This window comes from Acomys minous (genome assembly GCF_964271855.1).
Source record: "Acomys minous genome assembly, chromosome: 14".
Taxonomy (NCBI): domain Eukaryota; kingdom Metazoa; phylum Chordata; class Mammalia; order Rodentia; family Muridae; genus Acomys; species Acomys minous.
Genome location: NC_140496.1, coordinates 106,461,391 through 106,481,860, shown reverse-complemented (window position 1 = coordinate 106,481,860; position 20,470 = coordinate 106,461,391). Strand labels below are relative to the sequence as shown.

Below are 20,470 nucleotides of genomic sequence, written 5' to 3'. Positions count from 1 at the left end.
ACTCCTGGTGAGCACTTGAAGCCAACAGAAGCAGCTTTCAGAATTTGGCAGGACTCCTTCCACACTGAAAACCCACTCAGGAAGGCTCTGCTCAGTTACAGCCTGCAGAGCTGCTGAGGTGAAGGGAACAGACAGAGCCAGCTGCCGGTCACTCTCCACTCCTAACCCTAGGTGTTGGGCACACACGGACACTGACGGACTGCCCTGAGCCAGCCGTCACAGTGCAAGCAGCACACTGGCACTGGGAGGGTAGGACAAGAGGACCAGCCAGCGTGTGTGGATGAATGAACACAGTGTAAACCGGTGGCAAGAGTGACGTCATCACACAACCACCGTCTGCTGGTCCTCGCTGTGCCAACTAAAGCAACTTCAAGCTGCTGTGACTGAAATGACACAATCAGCAAAAGAAAAACAGGAACTTTTAATTAAATTCAAGTTATACCAAGAAATTATAAGCCATACAAACTATGTAATGTAAGGTCCCTCTCTTCTGAGAGCTTCACATTAAATGACTTCACTCAACACCTGAGGTCAACAAAAGACCAACTGTGGTAAATGTTAACAAAGGAGAAATTAAGTTCTGTGGAAGCTCTGAAAAGGTAAAATAAATGCCAAGAGAAACAACTCAGGCGGCTTTTCCTGGAAGAGCAGCACCTGACTTAACCCACTCAGAGTGGGCAGAACTTCAAACTGTGAAGAGATCACTCCAAAAAGATACCTAGTAGGTAAAAGAGAGTAAGCAAGTGAAAAGAAACAGTCAAGTACCTCAGGGAGAGGCTGACGGGGCTAAAGCCTGTGCCCTGTGTGCTAGGTGGCCCAGCAGGCAGCGGACACGCCACACCAAACCTGACACCGTGACTTCCGTTCCCAGGCCGCACGGCAGGACACAGCCTACTGACTCCCACCTCTGCCCATCCACCCACACAACCACATAAGAGTAATTCTGAAGTTTGTTTTTAAAAAGAAGATACTAATAAAAAGGTGAGTTCAAAGCAATTTAAAAGGCCACACCATGATGCCAAGGGAATCCTGGGAAGAACAGACCTCATGCATCCCATTAAAGCTCACTCACCCATCTGCTGTAATCAAATCAGTAGATACTTACAAGGTCATTCATGTTAGTTTGGCTAGCTGGATTAATCTCTTCCAAAAATTCCAAGACATAAAATGTGTACCTGTCCATAAGATGTACACCAATCGCAGGGTCTGGTTGATGCTATCAAAATGGGAGAAAGTAGGTGTCAAATAGGATCAGCTTGACAAACTGTTAAAACAGCAACATCTCCTGGTTACAAAGCCCAAGAATAGCACATATATTCATAAAACATACCAAGTGATTGGAGAAGCAGCAAAGGGAAAACACTTACTGACAGTGAGTCTTCTCCCACTTGGCTACTGGCCAAGGCCATGATGTTAGGAGAATAAAACCGCTCATACATGGATGCGCCTTGGCAGGTATCAATAATAAATAGCAGTTCATTGTAGCTGAAAGAAAAGTGACAAGACCTGACATGAGCACGCTGTTGACTGTACATTGATACCTTCCAATAGTCCAGTGATGCAAGTCTGAGCCTTCTCACTAGCTAAACCTTGAAAGAAGACTGCTCATGAAAACACTTCAAAAGGGAACAGTCGTGGCTCCACTGGTTCTCCATCTGCTCTTCGCCACATGACTCAGAACTCACAGACATTCACACAGGTTTTCTGGTATATTTCACACATCCGCGCACAGAGATGTACGTCACAAGCATGTCTGTGTATGTCTTCTGTTGATGGTCATATACCATACATACGCATGTGTGCTCAGCCACCATACTCAAACAATGTAAAGCACAACTGGCAGGAAAACAAACAAATAACTCGAGGAACGAGGCAAGAACTGCAGGTTGGGACAGGCCTGGTGCCGTGCTACTGCTGCCACCAGGGACAGAGCGCCCAACAGAAACAACTTACAGTGTCTGTTCTGACTCGGTGCACAGTCCACCAGAGGGGAAAGCACAGCAGCTGACCAGCTCCATCCACGGTGGCAGGAGTGGGTGACATAGTCACAGCTCTGTGCTTCAGAATCTGAAAGCTCTGGCCAAATCAAAATCCTGCCATTACAGTCACAGTCTGCCCCAGAGAGCTGTTTGTTAGCTCGGCCATAGTCCAAAGGGCGCCATAGCCTCTCAATACCAGTTAGAACCAAGTGTTTCAACAAATGAGCCTTGAGGTGACATTTCACCCTCACAGGCCTATGGCTCTGGCTTCCTGGCTCTGCTTTTTCATCCTCCAAGATGTGAACAAGTCAACCTCAAGGTCCTCCCACTAACAGCAGAATCGCCCCAGCTACTGTGCCTACCTTACAAAGATGGACTGGCTCTTCCAGAACTGCAGGCCAAAGTCAGTCTCCCCTCCCCAGGTATGCTTGGCAAGCAGCTGTATCCGAGCAACAAGAAAACCACCTAAAGCAGAGACTGTCACTGAGAGGTGGAGTCACTGCTAAACTACACCTGGCCTGGAACAGCGGAAGAGTTTGGAGCTGCGGGCCAGAGAAGTCCCACAGCGCTGTGGGCAGAGCTTAGTAGGTTGACAGACACATGAGCAGGAAAGTCTGCACTCATCAGGTCTCAGAGGAGAACTCCAGGCACTAGTCTAGAGACATTCCATTCGTATTCTGGCAGAGAATTCAGCTACATTTTGCCTGTGCTCTGAAATTTAGCATAAAGCTGAATTCAGACATAACGAAGTAATTCAGTGCCACACATCTGCAACTCCTGCACTCGGGCTGAAGGAGGAAAATCATGAATTTAAGGGCAGCCTGGGTCACACAGTGAGTCTCGGTTTCAAGCACATGTGCACTGGGAAGTGGGAGTGGCAGCAACACAGCTACATGACATGAGATGCGACCTTAAAAGTCAGTCCAGAGCCACTGGAGGGCCCATGGGAAAAGGCTCGAAAGAGCAGGATGAACAACCTGAGTTCAGTGCCACGACCCATGTGGTAGAAGGACGGACGCACATCCCACAAGCTTTCCTCTGAGCTCTGCATGTGCAATATGGTGTGTACACACACACACACACACACACACACACACACACACACACACACGCACGCACGCACACGTGCATAAATGCACATAAGACGCACAGATGCACACAACACTAAATAAATTAAAAAATGGTTCAGGTCAACTAACTTATGCTAATAATCAGATTTTCCTTTCATAAAACTCTGTTCAATGAAATAAAAAATATACATTTCAGAAAGTACAAAAATGATCAGGGTAAGTTAAAATCATATAAAATAACTATAAATCTCCCACAGGAAATTTGATATTAGTTTATCTTGCAAAGAGAAGTCCTCTGTTTGGGGCTAGTGTGTATCCCATGGTAGAGCATGCCCAGCGTGCGCACGTCCTGGATCAACCCTCACACAGCTGGAGAAGTAAAGGGTGAAGGTTAAAGACAAAGTGAAGTGTTAGTTGGTAGTTACCGTCTTTTCTGCCACATCTGTTCAAAAGCATCTGCAAGCTCTATGTTGGTGATTTCCTCAGAATCCTGGAATTTCAAGAAACCATTTCCCCCGTGACCTTAGAGAAAGCCAAAAAGACAACACTGACATGTTTCCTAATGCACACAGTAACAAACACGCCCAGATATTCACACTTACACTATTTGCTGCAATACTTTAATATTACTTTCTTACCTAAGATATGGACTGGAAAACAAATTTAATTTTCATATCAACTGAAAAAAAGAATACTAGCCTGCATAAAAACAGTACATATAATTTCTTTAAGAGTTTTTCTATATAAATATAGTTTAACAGCAATTTCTAAGCTTATAGTAGAAACACAGAAACTATTCTGAAGATTTGATGTCAAACAATCAATAAATGTTTTATTATTTACTGGGAAAAAGAAGAGTCTTTCTATCATTTAATTGCATAAATCCACTGACCCCACTAGTATGTCTGAAATTAATTTTACTCATAAAAAATGTTTCACATTTTGGTGAGAAAGAAACTAAAACGGCAACTAGTCCCTGGTGCTCCTCATTCAGTGTACACTCTGAATGCTATTATTACTATTATTACTGGGAAGTGTGGCTCTCACTAAAGGCTGATGTTTTCATCCCTGACCACTGAACACAATCCATTAGAGCTGGCCAGGGGGTGGTGACATGAAAGAGCCAGTCTGTCTGGCCTTAGACACTAGCTGTGCCACTTAGAGGCTGTGCTATTTTAGGTCAATAACTTAATCTCTGCCTCATTTTCCTCAGCCATAAAGTGAGACCATTACCAGCTCGCGCAGCTGCTTTGTGCAGATTTAAAAGGCAGCCTCCTCTGGGCGACGAAGGAAGCAAAGGCCTATTTTAGTTCCAGCCCTGTGATATAAGAGTGGTTGGTGACTAAGCCTTTGTGGGGAAAGAGTATTTCTCCTACTCATGAGACATGCCTGCAACACGGCACACAAGTTTCTCAAAACACACTAGCCTTCAGCCCACTTAACACCAGGCCAAGTGCTCCCTGCACTCTAAGACCCTCAGAAGCAACACCAAAATCGCCAGGCTGCCTAAGGCTCAAACGTGTTGGCAGAGGCCTCAACTTAAGACAGTTGATGGTGCACAAAAGCCTCAAAATATCAGCTCACCATTTTATTATCACAACTGTCAGCTGTTCCACTCGGCTGCAGACCTGAGCAACGTTTCCCTGCAAAGAACTGGACAGAAAGCCAGACGTGGTGATGCACGCCAGTAATCCCAGCACTCGGCGAGGTAGAAGCAGGTGGACCTCTGTGAGTTCGAGGCCAGCCTGCTCTACAAATGTCCAGGATAGCCAGGGCTACACAGAGAAATCTTGTCTCAGAAAACCAAAAAAAAAAAAAAAAGTTTTAGGCTGTGAGCTGGCTTACCCCTGCCACAACTACTAGACTCTGCCATTGTAGCAGAAAGCAGGTAGAGTAAGCTGCCAGACTCAGTGTTAGAACTATTGTAATTTCCTTCATGTCTGGAGCCTTTTTCAAGGAATGGCAACAAATTAAAAAAAAAAAGAAATGTAAAATACATAAATCCTGTAGTTTAGTATATTAACTGGAGCTAAGCTTCAAATCATAACATCTGAGAAATAAGCTCACTGTGCAGTACCATGAGTCCCACCCCAGACCAAAACAAAGACTTCTAGCCTACATCTGAGGTCACCTACAGCAGTGAAGTCTGGGGCGTGAAGTGTTCGGCAGAAGGGACAGGTTTGCAGCTCCTATTTAGTGCTGGAGTAGGACGAGCAGCAGGGGAGTAAGAGCAAAAGCAGCACAGCAGCAGCACTCGGGCAAGGTGCAAACCCGGAGAGCTTTGTGAGGAGCAAGGGAGGGACCAGGAGGGCTGCACACTGTGCGTTACCCTTTCCACACAGACTCTGTGTGACTAGGACCCAGGGTAAACATAACATCAATGTATGGTTCTTATTCAGAGTGTGAAAGCCTGCTGTATTTTGACTACCACCTGTCACGTGGGCTCAGATGGAACTGTACCCACGTGTGAGGTCTGCACAGGCTGGCACACCCTCAGCTGTGCCCCTCAGCCACACCCCTGCGAACTATCACAAGAATGAACAACTGCACAGCGTCTCCTTTAACCAAAGGCCGTCGTGGCACTGCAGCACTGTGCACAGGGTTCCGTGTGTCACCACAGCCTATTCAGACTCACTGAAGTCTCAAGTACCTGTCATGTAAATGAGGATGTTGCTTCTGTCATCAGAAAGAAGACGCTTTGACCGAGGGGTGCTGGGTGGAACCCTCCCGGTTAATGTCCTTAAAAAGTTCTCCACGGTTACCTGAAAAATAATTTAAAAAAAAAAGAATCAGATGAAATTGAACCTGAAGAAACTCAAAACATTCTTCCTATCTATATATTATTCAGGATAAACTGGAAATAAGACAAAAAACAAATTTTGGTGCAGTTAAAAGTAGATCATTAAAGCTAAACATGCACCTCCGAGTGACTCCACCTAATGTAGGAGTGTGTGCCTGTGACCCTGGAGTGGGTGTGTGTGCCTGTGACCCTGGAGTGGGTGTGTGTGCCTGTGACCCTGGAGTGGGTGTGTGTGCCTGTGACCCTGGAGTGGGAGTGTGTGCCTGTGACCCTGGAGTGGGAGTGTGTGTCTGTGACCCTGGAGTGGGAGTGTGTGTCTGTGACCCTGGAGTGGGAGTGTGTGCCTGTGACCCTGGAGTGGGAGTGTGTGCCTGTGACCCTGGAGTGGGTGTGTGTGCCTGTGACCCTGGAGTAGGTGTGTGTGCCTGTGACCCTGGAGTGGGAGTGTGTGTCTGTGACCCTGGAGTGGGTGTGTGTGCCTGTGACCCTGGAGTAGGTGTGTGTGCCTGTGACCCTGGAGTGGGTGTGTGTGCCTGTGACCCTGGAGTAGGTGTGTGTGCCTGTGACTCTGATGGGGGAGGGTGTCTGTGACCCTGGAGTGGGTGTGTGTGCCTGTGACCCTGGAGTGGGAGTGTGTGCCTGTGACCCTGGAGTGGGTGTGTGTGCCTGTGACCCTGGAGTGGGTGTGTGTGCCTGTGACCCTGGAGTGGGTGTGTGTGCCTGTGACCCTGGAGTGGGAGTGTGTGCCTGTGACCCTGGAGTGGGAGTGTGTGCCTGTGACCCTGGAGTGGGTGTGTGTGCCTGTGACCCTGGAGTGGGTGTGTGTGTCTGTGACCCTGGAGTAGGTGTGTGTGCCTGTGACCCTGGAGTAGGTGTGTGCCTGTGACCCTGGAGTGGGTGTGTGTGCCTGTGACCCTGGAGTGGGTGTGTGTGCCTGTGACCCTGGAGTGGGTGTGTGTGCCTGTGACCCTGGAGTAGGTGTGTGCCTGTGACCCTGGAGTGGGAGTGTGTGCCTGTGACCCTGGAGTGGGTGTGTGTGCCTGTGACCCTGGAGTGGGTGTGTGTGCCTGTGACCCTGGAGTGGGAGTGTGTGCCTGTGACCCTGGAGTAGGTGTGTGTGCCTGTGACCCTGGAGTGGGTGTGTGTGCCTGTGACCCTGGAGTGGGTGTGTGTGCCTGTGACCCTGGAGTGGGTGTGTGTGCCTGTGACCCTGGAGTGGGAGTGTGTGCCTGTGACCCTGGAGTGGGTGTGTGTGCCTGTGACCCTGGAGTGGGTGTGTGTGCCTGTGACCCTGGAGTGGGTGTGTGTGCCTGTGACCCTGGAGTAGGTGTGTGTGCCTGTGACTCTGATGGGGGAGGGTGTCTGTGACCTGGCATGGGGGAGGGGACTTGAGGCAAGAGATGTGTAACTTCAAGGCCAGACTGGGTTACACAGCAAAACACAAGCTAAATAAAAGCCTTAGAGCGGGTGGTATTGGCACATGCCTTTAATTCCAGCAGTTGGGTGGCAGAGGCAGGTGGATCACTGTGAGTTCAAAGCCAGCCTGGTCAACAAAGTGAGTCAAAGATAGTCAAGGCTACACAGAGAAACCCTGTCACGAAAAAACAAAAACAAAACAACAACAACAACAACAAAAAAAGAAAAGGCTTAGAACTAAAAACAAGGAAAAGCTATGTTGGAGCAAAAGAATTTAATTCTCAATTTAGAATTTTAAATAATATGTGTTTAAAATTGACCCCAAAGTTTACTAACTTATTTATACAAGCAATTCATTGGTAGGACACAAGGTACAATCATTTGTAAATAACTAGTCACATCATGCAGATAATTTGTGCCTATACTCAGTCAACTGCAAGTTAATAACAGAAGAGGACAGTGCCACAACCACCACCTCCCCTCCCCCACATTCTGTGTCTTTCACTGTGGATGCACTGTGTCACCTCGATCTCTATCAGCTGAACAGCACACTTTAACAGGTCTGCCCAATTCGGAATTCCTCAGCTTCTGGAATTCTTCAAAGGCATGCTTAAAGTTGTAGGGAAAAATATTAATTTAAAGTTAACAGCTGAGCCATACATCATCCACAACGAATTTAAAAGGCAGAAAATCCACTCGGCTTTTTCAAGGGACTTCCACCTAGATCATGAGTGGGAAACATGTATGAACATATGTGCACAAGCTGTTTAGCTTACAACTGCTCCCAATACACCAAAATGCTCATGGTTTTGATAGCATCTCTTACTGGCTCACAAGGTGGGGAATGTTTTTCCATTTTCAAATGGCCAAATAAATGAGAAGTCAAACACTGATGCATGAACCTTTCTGAGCTGCGAGATGTAAGCCACACAGACTTATACGCTGTATGTGTTGAACTTCGGGCTTTAAGTAAAGATTGGTTTTCTGGAATTCTCTTGCTAGTCACATGTCCTTAAGGGGCTCACAGCTTGGGACAGGTATGCTCTAACAAGTGAGGTGAGGGAGCTCTGCAGACAGGAGAGGGTCTCCCCCTCTCCGTGGGCTTGGAGCAAAGGAAGGACTGTCTAGAAGGGCTTCAATTTTCAAACAGTCTTGAACTGTTAAAAACTAAGTTTCTAAGAAGGAGACATAGCTAATGCCACTCTTAGCCTGCATGTTACTTCTAATTGGAAGGGTGTAGAACAGTGGAAGCTTATTCAAGGTGGCTTCGTGTCAAACAGCTGTGCCTAACCTCTGCCCACGGCACAGCTTGTCATCTACAAATGCCTGAGGATCATGCAACTGAGTTAAAAAATATCACAAAAGAAAAAAGTCTCATGATGCTTCACTAAGGCTAGTCTTGTGTCGCGCCATATCCCTGCCTGCCCTGGGCACACAAGGCCCACAGCCCCTGACTGGACAATGTCTAGGTGCGGGCTGAGGAGGAGTCCTTGTTAGCCATGGCATTTATCCACAGCTAATATAACCTAATAAAACACTGAACCTGAAACGTTAGATCAAGTATGAAAAGCAAAGATTTCCTGTTAAGAAATCCACACAACTGTCAAGATTTATACACGAAGTGCTGTGAACTCCAAAAGCAGATTAAATCCCACCAAAGCTCAGTGCCAACTGATTAGAGCTTGAAGATGGCTACCGCATTTCCGAAGCTTCTGGCAACAAACCTCGTAGCTTCTGTAGTCCACCTCCACGTCATCCCCGTACACGTTGAGCTCCATGTTCTTGTGGCTGAACACAGTGGCTGGCTTGGGGTTCCGAGCATTGCACGCCATATCATCAGCAAGCATCAGGACAATGTGACTAGCAAGAGAATTCCAGAAAACCAATCTTTACTTAAAGCCCGAAGTTCAATACATACAGCATACAAGAAAAAAAAAGTGTGTAAGAAGTACTTAAAAAGTGTATGAAAGCAGCAATTCTATCCAACCGTTTCCTCACTGAGGAAATGCTGACTTTTCGCTGACGCAGTCACGAGCATTGACTAGTTCTTATAGTGAGACATATTAGTGTTCGGCTAATTGGTGCAGGCTCGCCCGGCACACGCTGGGCAACCCCATCCACCTGGGGAGCCTCCAAGCCTAAGTGCTCTTGGCCATCTTTGGGCTTATGGCTGAGAGGTCATCACCCTTCACCTACAGTCTATAAAATCTCCCTCTCCTGCGCCTCAATCGCCCTGCCTCCTTCCTTGGGTCAAGTAAACTCACATAACAGCAGCGCCTAAGAAACCTGCATTTATCTGCTTTGAATCTGGTCTCATATGGCCTATATTTGAGTGGGGGTGGGGAGGGAGCAACCTGACATGAACTCACCCACAGAATTTGGAGTAAGTTACCATTTTTCATATAACTAAGCGAAGCTAACCCAGATAAACATTTTAACTTTTTGGGATATCTAACATCCTCGAGACTGGAAGAGTCCACAGTAATCTATGATCTTCCAACGAACTTAAGTTACGTGTAAGCATGAAGCGTGCAATCCGTGAGCCTGTGCGAGCAGTGTGGTCAGGCACAGAGCGCACTCAAACTGCATCACAGCAGGCCACGCCCCTCCAGAATGCTCGCCAGCAGCGCAACTGCACAGATGCTGCGCCATGTCTGGGGCTCTGCCTTCCTGGCTCCTGCAGAACTCTGGGCCTGTTCTGCTCTCCAGCTCCCACTTAAAAACTCCTAGCTGTGGTTACAGTGGAGGCTCTTCATAAGGCACAGGATCCACTCATGACACTGGCCTGACCTCCCACGCCACTGGCCAGTCTGACTTCAAAGTGTCCTGGTCATCACCACGATCGGGCCTGGAATTACAGTTGGTACTTTATAATTTGAATGAGTCAAGAATTTTCATTTTTGAAAACCTGAAGAGGAAATTGGTCCCATGGAGACTTGGGGCCATGAGTCGGGAGAATTCTCTTTTCTACATATACTTGAGCTCCCCAGCACAGGAGAAACCAACATGGTGGTGGTGTACGTAATTAAGTTAGCAGGAGACGGCAGTAAGAAAATGTTCTGCTGCATATGTTCCAAATCCATTGAGGTTCAAGACTGGAACATTGTGATTTTTCTTGAAAATTGGCTGGGTTTCTACTGTGGAAGTGGCCCAACCCTGCACACTCAACTACCAGATCCTTAGCGGTTATTCCTCTAAAATGGAGACCATGTTCTCTCATTACAGTTTAGGGAGGTCATTAGTTTCTGACTGAAATAACAGATGAGCTAATTGCAAGACGAACTTCTATATAAACACAGGTTTATTGGAAGCAGCAGGGAAGGGGGACGGGGAGAGAGGGCAGTGAGAGAAGAGAGGAGGGAGAGGAGAGAGGAACCATAGTGAAGAGCCTCTGGGAGCCTCTGGGAGCAGGGAAGCCCCGCCCCTGGGCTAGGGAATTCAGAGAGGAGGGTGGGGCCTGCCAGCCACAGCCTGCCAAGTAGGGACCTAACAATTCACTTTGCTATTAGTAAGTCATATAATTTTTGTTAAACAAGACAGAATTGGCACACAAATGTATAAAAGTGGGTCTACCTTTATGCCATGCTTTGTTTAGAGTTAATGTCTACGAACCAAAATGCTTACCATATCAATCACAGTATATGTAACCCACGTTTTTCTTAGAGGTAATTTGGAGCCTTAGTGTAAGTACTATGACCTTTGATTAAATATCATCAATATATCATAAAATAATTTTACCATTAAACAATTTTACTAGTAATAATGTGGATACATGAGTAACAAGTTGAAAAACAATGAATTACATAGGTTTAGGAGTATAAGGACACATTCTAATTCACTGTTTCCTAGAGCCTAGAAAATGTTCAAATTGGTTTTCTGATGAAATAAAAATCCTCCTTGGTCCAGGTGTTTAATCTTTTGAATAACAATACTTAAATACAGATGCACAAATAGACTACTGGGATTTACAATTCTTATAAAATGGCAGGCAAAAGATGGGAATTGTAAACTAAATCCCAACAAATGAGCAAGCTAACACTGCTGTAAAACTATTAATCCCATTTGGAGGCTGAGGATGACACTACTTTGCTAAAACAAAATGGCTGCTGACCTGTACAGCAGAGGTGTTTCAGCTCCAGCTCCACAGTTAATGTTTTCTCTATTCTGACAGCTACTCTGCAACATAACGGTGAGATAGACAATGTTCTCCATACGATTATGTTGTACAATATGTGATCAATATAGCCCTCCACGCCTGTAGTTCAGGACAGTCAATTGTGAGCTTAGACAAGTTTGCCCATCAGAGTCCTTGAGTGACAGCTGTAACCCTCACAGTATTTGTTGGCTCCTTTCAGTGTCTTCCCTGGGACACTGCATCACAGCAGGAATTTAAACTTGCAATTACTGGATCAATAAGATCAACCACTGTGGGTCCAAGAGACAACAGGTATTTACACTGAAGACCAGCTTCTGTGAAGAGCTAGGCACTTTATGTCTTATTAAAATGAATACAAGACCCATCGAATGCGAGCAACCTCCAGGAGAACGCACCTCACAGCTTGGAAGCCCTGCTGCCACACGTGACAACTCAGCTGCCACACGTGGTTCTGTCCAAGCCCCAGCAAACACTTCCTCACAAAACAAAGCCTATGTGATGTGCACGATGTCAAGAGCAGGTGAACGCTCAAACTGGGGGCAGTCAGCTACACAGAGATTACTTAGGGAAAGAGCTGTCCTGCGGTTACAGCCATGTTCTCTAGTCAGTAAAATCAGAATTATGAGAGACCTTCATAAAACCTGGTGACCTGAGGATGTTCTGACTGCTTTACATGGCCAACACTCACCCAGCAAGACTTTGGTTATTCAGATAAATATGGAAACTGCTGAGGCTTTTTATCTGGCCATATTTGGTCTCAGCTAAACTGAATAGCCTGATTGAAACTATGTAGACTTTTTAGTAGTCAGGATCAATATAAAAATTAACTTTAAAATTTTTTTTTAAAAAGGAGAGATTCAACTTTAGAAATACGTCTGGTGGGATGATGAGCTGACATAACGGCTTTCCCAGCTCTTATACTGGCAAACCCTGAGACCCACTGCAGCTGCTGCCGTGGGTGCCTATTCCTCGGCCCCAGTGGAACCAGTAACTAATGGGTATAAATGACGTTTTAAATACATGAATCTCTCAAAATCCTGGAATATGAGTATGAAATTTCAAAAAACAAAATTTTATTTACAATGGACTGGTATTGCCTTATTAAAATGTTTTCGTTGAATGAAACAAATAATTGATGCTGTATAAAATATTTTTTAAGTTTTTGTTTAAAATGTTTTAACTTTTATAGGCATGGTACAATCAAGTGATCCTTCATTGAAGAGAATCTGTACCCACTGGTTCTAGTCAACACCACCATGTGAAGCTGCAGTAGCAGCTGAAATGAGCTCGTGGGTCCTTAGATCCTTCTTTTCTGCCCCCAAGAGGATGTCTTTTCCCCACAGGCAAACCACTCAGGCTCTCTGCTTCAGCTCTAGGTAAACACAGTGAGACCAATAAAGCAGCATCCCAGTAGCCTGAAACCAAGGGACCTATTTGTATGCTTCCTCTTCCTCATCTATACTTACCACCAGACGAATAGCCCCGCCCCCAGTGTGACACGGCACTAAACACAGCAAGGCCGCTAACAACAGAGGGCATGCATTCCGAGGACTTGCCTTCCTAGACTACAGAATGCCAGTTATTGTGCACTTACAGTAGGAGAAGCAAAAATGTAAAGCCAGAAATGGGAGCACATGCAAATATCAGCACTTGGGAGGCAGAGGCCAATCAAGAATCAGTGTTATCCTCAGATACATATATCAAGTTAGCGGACAATCTGAAGTACAAGAGACACTGTGGAAGAAAAAGTAAGAGGAACAGAGAGAATGAGAGGGGAAGGAAGGAAAGGAGAGTCTCAAAATGCACTGTAGATGGAATTAATTAGTGGCAAAAGGAAAGCAAGCTGCTATCTATCATGAAGGTAAAGGCGGCCTTGTAACAGGCTCATATATAATCAAGTCATAATGCAGTTTAGCTTAATAAGACAACAGCGAGCATATATGAAGTGCTTGGTATGGCTCAGGCACTGCGCTAATGCCGTGAGCTCATTTCCTACAGTGCTGTCCACGTTCCTCCTCTGACATCTGTGCTGTCATCTGCTCTGAAGCTACAGCACTGACTGCTAAGTACCATGCCCTGCGCCACGTGGCTGGAAAGCAGTGGAGTTTGAATTTAATCATCAATTCTATTAAAGTGAGCACATGCTTTTAACAACTCTGCAATATCTTGAAATTCTATTAACTGAATTTAAAAAGATTTCATAAGTGTCTCATTTTCTATTGATAACCTAATTGACCGAGATGACTATGTTAGATGCAGGAACTCATTATTAGTGTTAATATTCTCGACCCATAATGAAAGTAAAGTAGGCCCTTGAGATTCTAAACGAAACTATCCACAGGTCTTAAGAAAATTCTCAAGTCTGTGACTGGGGCTGGGCATAGTGGCACACACCGGCTGTTCTGCACTCGGGAGCTGGCCATGGGAGTCCAGGGTCACTGTTTTTACTCTCAAACACCAAGAAAACCCCGAGTTGGCCTCTAAGTTGTCCACTTAGATGGCTGGGTGTCCTTAACAGCTGCTTCTCATGTCACATGTTTTTCCTTTCTCCTTTTTATGTGTATTTGGGTGTGACATGCATGTTTGTACAGAGCCATGTTCTCATGAACAGGAGCACCTGTGTGTAGTATATAAGCAGGCATGTCAGTGACAAGTGGGCCCCTGCGCCCCTCCCACATTTATGTGGGTCCTGGGGAACTGGAGCTCCAGTCCCATGGCAAGTGCTTGAACCACTGAGTCATGCTTCCAGCTACATTTGTTAATCTTTAAGTAATACCAAGCCACTGACCTGCTGCTTTTTAATGTGTCAAATAGAAAAAACTTCAGCAGGAACAATACAAAATGGGAACTGCCACAGACTAATCCAATTAAATATAAGTCAATCTAATGTTTTTAAGTGATATGGCTATGTTCACAGACAAGAATTTGACATATACATTCCATAGTATTTGTCCCAGCACTGATACAAAATTTTACCCTAATTATCAATTTTATACTCCCCATTTTAATAAGATCATAGAAAGATTAGGTTACATGTGGCACAAAAATGGAAGTAAGATTATACAACTAACGATTGTACTTTATTTCCAGGCAGTAAAAGAGAAAACTGATTTAGGTTGAGAAATGAATATTATCTTGGATGTTCTAATAAGATCCTGAACAGTGAGTGTAATAAACAAATTAAAAATAAAAGAGACAAAAAAATAAATAAAATAAAATAAATAAAAGAGACGGTGGAGAAGAGGGTGAACAACTGAGTAAGCCTTGTGACTGCAGTGCTTAGAACACACTAATTAGGTCACACACTTAGACACACTCACAGCATGGCCACAGGAAAGCAGAGGTACTGGCAGAGAGCAGACGCCGGAAGCAAAGAGCTAAGGGTACCCACTGTCAGTCACCACTGGATCCTTTCATACACTGAGCTCTCATAGGGTCTTAAAGGGCTTTGTACGTGTGTACCACACACTACACGGAAGTCATGATCAATCAGAGCAGCGTGTGACTATCTCCACTTGGCACAGTAAGAGCAGAGGACTGCTGACTGACATAGACATCTGATGGTCCCACATATCAGTGAGCCATGGTATTCCATGCTCCCAAGGCTCACCGTGTTCACCTGGTGTGCAGAGCACAGCAGGAAGCCAGAAGTAGGAGTGCAGGGGCAGGAGAGTCAGCAGTCAGCTAACCGCACGGTGAGATCCCGTCTTAAAAAAAGACAGTTTTAAGTGAATGAAGTTTGATAATATGGAGTTTTCCACAATAGTATCTCTGCACATCTGACCTAAAGGGGGTCAAAGACATCATTATAAATGTGAGTTAATGGATGAGTATGAGGCTTTAACATAGAGGGCATCTGTATGATTAATAACCTTCATGCACACTCACACAAACTCTCAGAGACTATTAACATAAAATTTTGCGAACGATCTTTCCTCCAACGAGATCAAATTACATTCACATGTTAATTCCACTGACCTCTAAATGCTCCAAGGGTCAGACGCAACATGCTAGAGAGAGAACATTCCATTAGTTCTCCAGAAAAAAATCCTCACAAGTGTCTTAGAAATAATTAGCTCTTTCATTGGTGACATGCTGGCTGAAGATGTTGTGAGGAAGAAGAGGCTCTGTAGCAGGCGCAGCAAGGAACTGCCCTGAGTGACAGGTGAGCTCTTTCCCTGTGACAGATTGGGACTCTTCTGACCCATCTGACTTCTGTGTACTAACTGTCACATCCGAGTGCACCACAGTGAGAGAGAAGGGAAGATTTGTGAGCCTCGGTGAGAGAGCAGAGAAGAGCTGTGAGCTACAATGAGAGAAAAGAAAAGAGCTGTGAGCCACAATGAGAGAAGAGAAAAGAGCTGTGAGCCACAGTGAGAGAGAAGAGCTGTGAGCCACGGTGAGAGAGAAGAGCTGTGAGCCACAGTGAGAGAGAAGAGCTGTGAGCCACGGTGAGAGAGAAGAGCTGTGAGCCACGGTGAGAGAGGAGAGCTGTGAGCCACGGTGAGAGAGGAGAGCTGTGAGCCACGGTGAGAGAGGAGAGCTGTGAGCCACGGTGAGAGAAGAGCTGTGAGCCACGGTGAGAGAGAAGAGCTGTGAGCCACGGTGAGAGAGAAGAGCTGTGAGCCACGGTGAGAGAGGAGAGCTGTGAGCCACGGTGAGAGAGAAGAGCTGTGAGCCATGGTGAGAGAGGAGAGCTGTGAGCCACGGTGAGAGAAGAGCTGTGAGCCACGGTGAGAGAGAAGAGCTGTGAGCCACGGTGAGAGAGGAGAGCTGTGAGCCACGGTGAGAGAGGAGAGCTGTGAGCCACGGTGAGAGAGGAGAGCTGTGAGCCACAGTGAGAGAGAAGAGCTGTGAGCCACGGTGAGAGAAGAGCTGTGAGCCACGGTGAGAGAGAAGAGCTGTGAGCCACAGTGAGAGAAGAGCTGTGAGCCACGGTGAGAGAGAAGAGAAGAGTTGTGAGCCACAGTGAGAGAGGAGAGCTGTGAGCCACAGTGAGAGAGAAGAGCTGTGAGCCACAGTGAGAGAGAAGAGCTGTGAGCCACAGTGAGAGAGAAGAGCTGTGAGCCACAGTGAGAGAGAAGAGCTGTGAGCCACAGTGAGAGAGAAGAGCTGTGAGCCACAGTGAGAGAGAAGAGCTGTGAGCCACAGTGAGAGAGGAGAGCTGTGAGCCACAGTGAGAGAGAAGAGCTGTGAGCCACAGTGAGAGAGAAGAGCTGTGAGCCACAGTGAGAGAGGAGAGCTGTGAGCCACAGTGAGAGAAGAGCTGTGAGCCACAGTGAGAGAGAAGAGAAGAGCTGTGAGCCACAGTGAGAGAGGAGAGCTGTGAGCCACAGTGAGAGAGAAGAGCTGTGAGCCACGGTGAGAGAGAAGAGAAGAGTTGTGAGCCACGGTGAGAGAGAAGAGAAGAGTTGTGAGCCACAGTGAGAGAGGAGAGCTGTGAGCCACAGTGAGAGAGAAGAGCTGTGAGCCACAGTGAGAGAGAAGAGCTGTGAGCCACGGTGAGAGAGAAGAGCTGTGAGCCACAGTGAGAGAGAAGAGCTGTGAGCCACAGTGAGAGAGAAGAGCTGTGAGCCACAGTGAGAGAGAAGAGCTGTGAGCCACAGTGAGAGAGAAGAGCTGTGAGCCACAGTGAGAGAGAAGAGCTGTGAGCCACGGTGAGAGAGAAGAGAAGAGTTGTGAGCCACAGTGAGAGAGGAGAGCTGTGAGCCACAGTGAGAGAGGAGAGCTGTGAGCCACGGTGAGAGAGAAGAGAAGAGCTGTGAGCCACAGTGAGAGAGGAGAGCTGTGAGCCACGGTGAGAGAAGAGCTGTGAGCCACAGTGAGAGAAGAGCTGTGAGCCACGGTGAGAGAGAAGAGAAGAGTTGTGAGCCACAGTGAGAGAGAAGAGCTGTGAGCCACAGTGAGAGAGAAGAGCTGTGAGCCACGGTGAGAGAGAAGAGAAGAGTTGTGAGCCACAGTGAGAGAGAAGAGCTGTGAGCCACAGTGAGAGAGAAGAGCTGTGAGCCACAGTGAGAGAGAAGAGCTGTGAGCCACGGTGAGAGAAGAGCTGTGAGCCACGGTGAGAGAGAAGAGAAGAGCTGTGAGCCACAGTGAGAGAGGAGAGCTGTGAGCCACGGTGAGAGAGAAGAGAAGAGCTGTGAGCCACAGTGAGAGAGGAGAGCTGTGAGCCACAGTGAGAGAAGAGCTGTGAGCCACAGTGAGAGAGAAGAGAAGAGTTGTGAGCCACAGTGAGAGAGAAGAGAAGAGTTGTGAGCCACAGTGAGAGAGGAGAGCTGTGAGCCACGGTGAGAGAGAAGAGCTGTGAGCCACGGTGAGAGAGAAGAGAAGAGTTGTGAGCCACGGTGAGAGAGAAGAGAAGAGTTGTGAGCCACAGTGAGAGAGGAGAGCTGTGAGCCACAGTGAGAGAGGAGAGCTGTGAGCCACAGTGAGAGAGGAGAGCTGTGAGCCACAGTGAGAGAAGAGCTGTGAGCCACAGTGAGAGAGAAGAGCTGTGAGCCACGGTGAGAGAAGAGCTGTGAGCCACGGTGAGAGAGAAGAGAAGAGCTGTGAGCCACGGTGAGAGAGAAGAGCTGTGAGCCACTCCCTCGCATCCTTGGCACACATACTCTGCATCATTTCTTTGTTTGATTGGTACCAACCTGAAGCAAAGGCCACCGAGTTGTCACCCTTGACGGTCACTTTGCAATCTGGCCTATCTCACTAACAGAGAAGCATCTGAAACAAGTCACTGAACACCAGGGCCTACACCCCAAGCACTGCTAACTGCCTCCTGGCTGAGCCATACCACCTTACCTTTACACAGTTGGACTTGCTGGGCTTAAGTTCATTGCAAAAACAATCAATAAATAGACATTATAAGGCTACTTAATAGGACCATTTAAAAAAAATATCAAAAGCATTCTACAAAGAGAAAAATAATTGAAAATTAGAAGACTTAACTGAACACTTGTAAAACCAAGTTAGATCACTGATACCCAAACACCAGGAGAGTACCAGAGTGAAAATTAAAACAACCTGTTGAGTTGTTCTCAATGAAATCAGCAGCCAGCCATGCAGAAAGTGCATTACAGAGCAAAGCTCTGAAGCCTGAGGCCACAGTCTTAGGACAGTAGGTCAAGCTGCAGGGCTGTGCCCACATGAACTTCCTAAGCCTCAGCACGTATCTCGCATTAATTAAGGATGCTCAGCTGGCTTTCATCTTCGCTCCTTCATGCATCTGTACCAGGGAACAGTAAAGATACTTGACTCACACCACTATTACATCCACCACATGCAGTTTGTCGACCTGAAAAATCACTTTCCTCTCAAGAATACATCTTCTCAGAATAAAAACGTTGTACTGGACTATTAATTCTGAGGGCTTCAGAGACAATTTTTACCCTAGAATTTCAATTCTGGGAAAAAAATATATATAACTTATAGGTACAAATATACCTTTTAAAGGAAGAAGCTGCGTGTAGCTCTTTCTTTAAGCTGTGGATGATTTATCAGTCAAGTTGCTGGCACAAGGCACGAAAGCCAAATGGTGAACACGGCAATCACAGCTAGAAAGTCTTTTTTCGAGGACGGTATTATTTATAATATGAAAAAAAAGAAAGATAACTAGGGATGTGTACTCTAAGTTATTAAGTAGAGATAAGTCTGTTCATATGGAAGGGTAGATATTCAGAAATCCATCTAAAATGCAAGGCAAATGAACACCAACAAGGTGTGTCCTTCCTTCCTCATCCACATTTTATGTGTTACTGAGTAAATATGGAGCAGAGCCTGTCAGGGACAGAAGGAAGACAAAGCAGTTGACAGGGCAAGGTCAGACTTGCTCTCGGTTTAAATTACTACAAAAAGAGATTTCAGTCTTCAATGTGGCACCACACACAGTCATGAACACAATGTGGTATTGAAGGAATAAGCGCGCCCAGACCTCTCCACCTAGCTACAAATTAAGACAGAATGTTCCCCCGCGCTCCGCGAGCCCTGGAAGGCCTTCTGAGGCTTGCAAACTGATCCTTTTCATTTTCTAAACACAGCAGCACGAAGGTTACCTGGGTCACTATTCTCCTTAAAGCACATTTCATTTCCTAACCCCACTAAGTGCTCCCTCCCACACACATACACATGGGTTCTTACACACGGTTCCACCAGGAATATCACATCAAGTGTGAGGCACATGAGCTGCCAAAGTGAGAATGAAGAGGACAGGTTGCTCGGAAGGCCTAAGTATCTATATCCAAACATCACTTTTTATATGTCTAAGGACTACACGAGGAAAAGCCTGAAACAAAGTGACAGGAGACAAAGAGAAAGAACATTCAAGGCACGAGCTAAATTTATCCTGTTTGTAACTATGGCAGCATATTGGAAACCGTTTACAAAACATATTTATATAATCCCACTACTTTTGATCATTACAAATTATAAAAGGATGATTTTCTAAATAATAAAAAAGCATAAACTCATAAAACAAAAATGTAATGCTATAAACACATTGACTTTATTTTGTGTTAAGTAATAAGAATGCTTTAGTATATCAGTTGACTAAGAAAAACCAGAGTAAACTTCCTATTGAAAGTATTCTACACAATGAAAAAATATAAAATATATGAGTAGGGAAGTGAACTCCGGGCATTCCTAGTATGTATGCGCCATACATATGTGCCATAGATGATCAAAAATAGAGTGAATGACCAAATATTAGGCCAGGGAAAGCAAAACAAGTTAACAAACTGAACCCAGTGAGTCAGAACTAACAAAGCAACTGTTGGAGCTAGAATGTTCTGGTCTGTTGGACAGCAGAGAGTCACCACAGTGCTTGTGGGAGTGGCGTGATGAAAGCAGTGTCTGAGGAAGCTTGTGCTAACAGCTGTGTGTAGGCTGCGCTGGAACGGGAAGAGATGGTTCAGGTTGCAGAGCACAGACTCAAGCACTGTGCAGACGTGCCCAGATCTGCACAGGAAATCTGTTGATGCTTCCCAGACACTCGTCCTAGCACACCTGCGTTTCCTCTCAGTCGATCACACAAGGTCAAATGCAGGCATTTCCTCTGGAA

General features: G+C 46.0%; 1 protein-coding gene across 1 annotated transcript in view; it reads right to left on the bottom strand.

The window, feature by feature from the left end:
- The window catches only part of PIGK (phosphatidylinositol glycan anchor biosynthesis class K), an 86,931-nt gene that overhangs the window by 54,121 nt on the left and 12,340 nt on the right, over window positions 1–20,470 (bottom strand). Inside the window, exons 4-8 of the mRNA XM_084755232.1 lie at window positions 8,990–9,125; window positions 5,700–5,811; window positions 3,475–3,571; window positions 1,368–1,485; window positions 1,106–1,216 (exon numbers count right to left, since the gene is read on the bottom strand). Coding sequence (XP_084611358.1) covers window positions 1,106–1,216; window positions 1,368–1,485; window positions 3,475–3,571; window positions 5,700–5,811; window positions 8,990–9,125 — 574 coding nt within the window. The remainder of the gene's footprint in view (window positions 1–1,105; window positions 1,217–1,367; window positions 1,486–3,474; window positions 3,572–5,699; window positions 5,812–8,989; window positions 9,126–20,470) is intronic.